Source organism: Telopea speciosissima, chromosome 9 (assembly GCF_018873765.1).
Source record: "Telopea speciosissima isolate NSW1024214 ecotype Mountain lineage chromosome 9, Tspe_v1, whole genome shotgun sequence".
In the NCBI taxonomy this organism is placed as follows: domain Eukaryota; kingdom Viridiplantae; phylum Streptophyta; class Magnoliopsida; order Proteales; family Proteaceae; genus Telopea; species Telopea speciosissima.
The window spans coordinates 44,143,112-44,149,366 of NC_057924.1; the positions used below are offsets into that span (position 1 = coordinate 44,143,112).

Here is a 6,255-nt window from a genome sequence, read left to right on the forward strand (position 1 = left end):
TCTTTAGTTTTTTGTTGTTAGCGGATTTGCTCTCCTGCTGATGGCAATGCCCAAGGTGGGGGAGTTAGTCTTGGCTATTTTGTTGGTGTATCTGAGCTATTCCAGTCTCTTTTTGTACTCTATTTTTCGTTCTTTTTTTTCTCAATACAAATGATCTTATAGCTAAAAAAAAAAAGACATGGTTTGGTTTGTCATGCTTATTGTTACTGCCTCTTGAGTGGAAATTTCAAGTCATGCCTTAAAGGCATGCATTTGTCCAAATCAATAAAAGATGCTCTGAAGACTTTCTTGAACAAACTCGCATAGTCAAGGACCAGGATAGATTTCGATAATGCTGTGGAACAAATGCAGTCAATTTCTAGTGAGGCCTATGATTTTTCCTTTTGATTATAACTGTCAAATTTTGACGGGTTTGCTTCTAAAATCCATTAGATTTTGAAGCAATTAAAAGAAGAGGGAGCAATGGAAGAATATTGAATTCTGGGCCTGTTTGGACTTTGGAATCTGGATGTCCAGCAGAAACCCTAATGTGTACAATTATCATTACATGCAAAATTATTCTCTGTTTCACCAACTAACTTTTAATCTAAACCTGCGGATTAGTCATCTCTGCATGACATGTCTTGCACTGTGGCTTATCTGTTCTTCCATAGATGGTGAAAGGGGAGTTGGAGGGGAGAGTTATATTCTCCTTATGCTAGGCATTTATGTGGCTCTTTATGCTTAGCACACAGGATGTATAAACCATACAAATATTGGATATTTTCAAGAACTACAGCATACATTAAAAAAAATATATGATGTGGATTCCTCTTGTATTTATTATCATTGTATGTTTATCTTATACCCTTGTTGATCTGTTTCCAATATCAAACAAAAAATACATATGCATTACAGCTCCTTTGTAATTCTCTCTTCAGCTGCAGTATGGCTAGCAGTGCCGAGGGTTAATGAGTCGGAGATGCTTCTAACTTCTGCAATCATCGCAATGACATCATTTAGCTTGTTCACAGCTGAGCCAACCCCCTGTATTTTCAATGGAATAAAGCCAAGTGAGATATTTCCCTACCCTAAATAAATGGAAATTTAGGAGTGCAACGGTGGCTGCGGTCATATTGTCAGGGGCTAAAAGAAACAGCTTTACACTAAATTAAGAAATTTGGGTTACATACCACACCAGCTGCTCCTGCTGTCAAGGCCATTGGTGCAGTAACTGCACTCAATCCAGATGAGCACATAACAGGAATATTTACTGCCCTGGAAATAGAATACGCAGCGGCAAGAGTTGGTGTTGCCTAACATAATCAATAACATAGGTTTGGATTGTTAGTGGATATGAATGAGAATCTGAAGTATAATAAGACCATGGACAAGAATATGGAAAACAGGTGTGAAGAACTTTAAAATTGTGTGCAGCATCAGAAAATTAGATTGAGCTCATTCAATCATCCCAATAGAAGAAAGGGCACTCAAATTTGACACATCTCCATCCAACTGATGTCCAGCGAAGGAAAGCTCATTCTGTTCATGGCATTACTAATGTACCTTCTCAATTAAACCAAGAACACCAGGCTTCGATGGACTTGAAGATTTTCCTCCTTCAGTTTGTATAATGTCCACACCCTCCTGTTCCAGCAGCTCTGCTAGCTTCACCTGTCGGTTAATTAGGTACAAATTATAAACAAACTAAGGACACCAATATCGATTTACACTAAAAGGAATGAAATAACTGTGCCAATATCAATTTACACTCTTGAGAGAATGAAATGAAATAACCTGATCAGGAAGGCTTAGTGTGTGAGGTACAGTTACAGATAGTGCAACAGATGGAAGAATCCTCTTTGTCTCCTTTGTTAGCTTTAGTATCTGAAAACAGAACCAGGCAAAATTAGGAATAAGAAAAGCAATAAAAATTTCTTTCACCAGTGATATTGAAATGGATTGTTTTCTGTCCCTGGAATAGGTTGCGGTTGGGGCTTTTGTGAGGGGGGAGGGGAGAAGTGAAAATTAAGGCTGACCAGGGTTATCTTTATGTCCCCAGCACTATAGCAAAAATACTAACCAAAAGGGAAGGTAGTGTGAATGAGACTAAAATTCAATGGAAGTCTTTTGCATTCTTGATGTTGATGAATCTTACTGCCACCTTCATTTCCCCCCCTATAATCTCTAATCTTCTTCATAGTTACTGCAATTTTTTTTTTAATCATCAATACTTACAAATTAAAAACTGTTTTTTCATGGTGAATGCATTTGTTCTTGATAGCTTAATGAATGAAATCTGCAGAATTCATGCTCAACAATCAGCTTTTATTATGAGTCACACCCTTGAGTAAAGGGTGTGTCTTTACCATTTATTTGTTTTAATATTGTCTGAGCTATGCATGTTTTATCTTTTCAATCGTCACATCAAAACAATGAAAATCACTTCTGGTGATTGAAGGTATCCTCTGCTTCCATTTTGTTATATATCTTGATACCTGTTCTGGAGAGAAAACCACACCCATGTCATAGAATGAGTCATAGTTTCCAATCTCCACCTGCATAGACCACTAACTTTGTGAGCATAATTTGAAGTAGCTGTTCCTTAATTAGAACGAGTGAACACAAAATAAATTACTATGCTCTGGAAGCTTGTGATTCCTAACCATCAAAGCTCCTGCTTCAACAGCTGCTGGAAATGCCTGTGGATCTACTGAAGAAACACAGATCTGCAAAGGAAAAACTTTCGAATCGTAAGTATTACGTACTGGAGCCACATATTCTTCAATAACATTCTTGAACTTCTTCAAGAAACTCATAGGAGAAACTGCAGGAGCTTCTGGGATTTTAAAATTATACATATAAACTCTATATGTACACCATTTAGCTGAGAAAAGATGAAAGTTTAGTTTTAAGTATGAGAGTTTACTGGAAGAGAAGTCAAGTTGATAGCAAGCTTCACCAGCTTTGGATCACAAGCGATGTCCACATGAGTTGCTCCCCCCTATCATTTATGTCTTAAGTGATTAGTATGGAGAAATCTAACATAATAACAGAAGTAGAATATTGTAACCAATTTGAAGCCTTAACAAGGTGTGAAAATAATGCTTTTGAAATAAGTCATCTGACTCAATAAGAAGTCAACTGTAAGAATTACTAGGAAGCAAACAAGGAGTAAGCTAAGATATCAATATAGAAACTTTAATTACACATCTTGAAACAGGAAATTTTCTTTCCCTTTTCCCTAGAAAATTAGAGCATTCGAGTTGCTTACAGTTTGCCCTTGAACTGTCTTAGGCCTTCCACATTAAATTCATATAAACAAGTGCAGAAACAAAGTTTAATGCATAGCTGCCATGATTTCCAGTGGAGTTACTGGCTTTCTAAATCATTCATGGCTAATAGTTGCCTGGATAGCTATCAAGGTAGAGATGCTTACTCACCTTATCTGCAGCTGTAACTACGGATGCGACATTGTCTCTATCAAAATTCTGCAAGCCTGAGATTATCTGCAAAGAAGAACATACATATATAATGGATTTAAACATTTTTGAGGAATCAATAGACGAAAAATTTAATAATCCTTAACTCACAACATGATATAAAACAGGAGTAAGAGAACTAACTATTGAACTGGCTTCTTAGAAGAACTCAGAAAAGAAAGAAAAAGACCATTCTCATTGAAGGTTTTATAGTCCAGTAGTACTCTCTACCTTGAGAGCTCGTCGTTCGTGGAAATCCTTTAAGACTGATTCCTTTGTAGTTGAGAGAAGGGCTCTTGTTGTTAAGTTAGTCCTTCTTTTAAGGTGGAAACAGGGGTTTGAACTTGTAGGACGAACGCCATCCAGTAAAGGGTTGTGAATGCGTTTGAGAAGGGCGGGAGAAGTTAATGTCATGGAATTGCAGATAGAGGAAGGACCCATCTCTCTCTCTCTCTCTCTCTCGCTAAGAGATTGGGGAGGAAGAGATAAGAAGTTGGCAGCTTGAAGATTCTTTTGTAGATATTTTTCAAGTTTTCATCTAATGTTGTAACGGTAACAAGAGTCTTAGTAATTGTGTCAGTCTCTCACCCTTTCCGAATATCGTTATCCTCCTGTTACAGGACGGTGTTATAACGCATCGTGAGACGCTACAGAGGCCATGTGGCACAGCGGGCCTCACATGGTGCACATGGCTGCTGCAGCCGCCGCAGGATGCATTACAGCACCATGCTGTAACAAGAGAGGATAAAAATTCCACCCTTTTGGGATAGTTCTTTTCTCTACTGGCCTATTACCATTGGTCTTAAACGAATATAGGCAGCCTCTGTGTAGAAATACAAGATCGGGCCTAGGCTTACTGGGTCCAATAAACTCTAGATGGACCATGGCCCATTTTCAGGGGTTTTTTTTTTTTTTCTCCTCTCTCTCTCTCTAAATTTTAGGGGTTTACTTGGAATCCTAGAATTCAGCCCCTCCCCAAACAAATGTCATTGAAAAAACAAAAAAACAAAAAGGAGTTGTGCTGGTAACCCTAGCTCCGTTTGATTGTAAGGGAATTTGAAAAGGAAGTGAAGTGAACTTTTAAACCTAATAAAAAGTCATTTGTAATCATTACCCCGACATGGTTATGTTGCTAACTCCATATCATCCATATTTTGGTATTTTTTCTTTTGATAGAAAAAAGTTTCATATTTTGTTATTAAATTTCACTTTGCAATTAAATCCCTTGGATTTGAAAAATAAAATAAAAAATACATCTAAAAAAAAGTTATCATTACTAGATAGAGAAGGAAGTTATGTGTGGCTTTTCACATGCATTAAATATACCCATCGATTTCATTTTATAGGGAGAGGGGTGTTTTGTTATTTGAGATCACTCTATTTATGGCAATCGTGCACATGCCGTCGCACATGAAACCTTTTGCCTTGCTATATATGGTAACAATTTTTTTAATGGAATTTAAGTAGTTTATAGAGTCATGTTGGATAATGATTACAAACGTTTCTTTTTTACATTTGAAATTTTTTACGTACTATCCTTCACTATAATTTCCCTTGCAACCAAACAGAGCCTATGAGTACAGAGATATTAACAGTGAAAATCTGGATCCAAAATTGGACCTACTTGCATCCTTTGGAAACTTGGTAAAAGTTCAATACACCAGCTTTGTTGCTCCACCAGAAGAAGAAGAAGAAGAAGAAGAAGAGGGGATGGGGCTTTGGAAGTACACAAATGGGGTGGGCCTTGGACTTGGAATTCATCCCAAGAAAAAGAAAAAAAAAATGAAAAAAGGAAGAGGTTGCATGGGCCTTTGGAAGTAGACACATGGGATGGGCCTGGACTTAAAATTCATCAAATATTTAGTCATAGCTCAAGCCCAAGACCCTTTCTTCTTTGTAAGGCCTCTCAATGGAAATAAGTGTACAGTTTTCAATTTCCGCTGTGAACCTAATTTTAAGCCTGATACCATCTCTATGGATCAACCAATGATGCATGGACCAGATATTTGGACGTTACAGAGCCCACCATCAAGCTAGCCCATTAGCTATCAAGAAATATTCCATTAAAAGGTAAGATCAGTTGTCTATATGGGTTTTATCAGATAGAACTCTTAGGGATTGTTCTTCTCTTTAGACTTTTCAGGAAGCAGATATGAAGTTTAAGAGAAAAATTTATGGAAGAGCTTGTTTAGGAAGAATGAATATTACTTCACTAATTCTCTTATTAAGTATAAAGATGCTGGAACATGTAAGAATGCTACCTACTTAACCAGATAGTCTCACACGGTTCTTATGGAACTCATTTGTTAATGGTAACTAATTGGGACAAGAGATCATTGCTTGGTCATGTAGCCCCTACACCAGCACAGAGACAATGAAAGTGCACACAAGGGCATCAACACGGATGAGATTTTTTATTTCAAGAGGAGCTTGGCAATAGTTTTGTGCATTCCTATGTTTGGGTGCAAGAGCCATGCGACCAAGAAGGGTTCTTTTTCTCTTATGTTATATAATTGGGATTTTGTTATTGATATCTTAAGGAGTGTCAATACATTTATAACTTTACTTTTTTGCTTCTTGTTTTATTTCTAAAAGTTATTTATCGATAGAGGTAAAAAAACAAAAGAGATGGAAAATAGTTTTCTATCCGGGAATGGGGTCTACATCAGCACTCCCATGTGTCTATCTCTATCCTCTTCAAAAATGGAGCATAGATGTCTTTTCATATGACGAGGAGAGAGATAGACTCATGGGATCGCTGGCGTACGCCACACTCCCGGACAGAGTTCTCTCT

General features: G+C 37.3%; 1 protein-coding gene across 2 annotated transcripts; it reads right to left on the bottom strand.

Moving 5' to 3' along the window:
- Window positions 1-817: 817 nt before the first annotated feature.
- LOC122640852 (uncharacterized protein ycf23-like) lies at window positions 818-3,962 on the bottom strand. Of its 2 annotated transcripts, XM_043834112.1 has the most exons (9): window positions 3,693-3,961; window positions 3,423-3,488; window positions 2,909-2,983; window positions 2,646-2,708; window positions 2,478-2,537; window positions 1,777-1,866; window positions 1,546-1,653; window positions 1,173-1,295; window positions 818-1,026 (listed from the first exon to the last, which is right to left on the bottom strand). In XM_043834112.1, the coding sequence occupies exons 1-9, from the start codon at window positions 3,900-3,902 to the stop codon at window positions 892-894; spliced, it is 930 nt and encodes a 309-aa protein (XP_043690047.1). In that variant the 5' UTR covers window positions 3,903-3,961; the 3' UTR covers window positions 818-891. The 2 variants fall into 2 exon arrangements, with proteins under 2 accessions (XP_043690047.1, XP_043690048.1); XM_043834113.1 differs by lacking the exon at window positions 3,423-3,488 and having other exon boundaries at window positions 3,693-3,962.
- Between the last annotated feature and the right edge of the window lie 2,293 nt (window positions 3,963-6,255).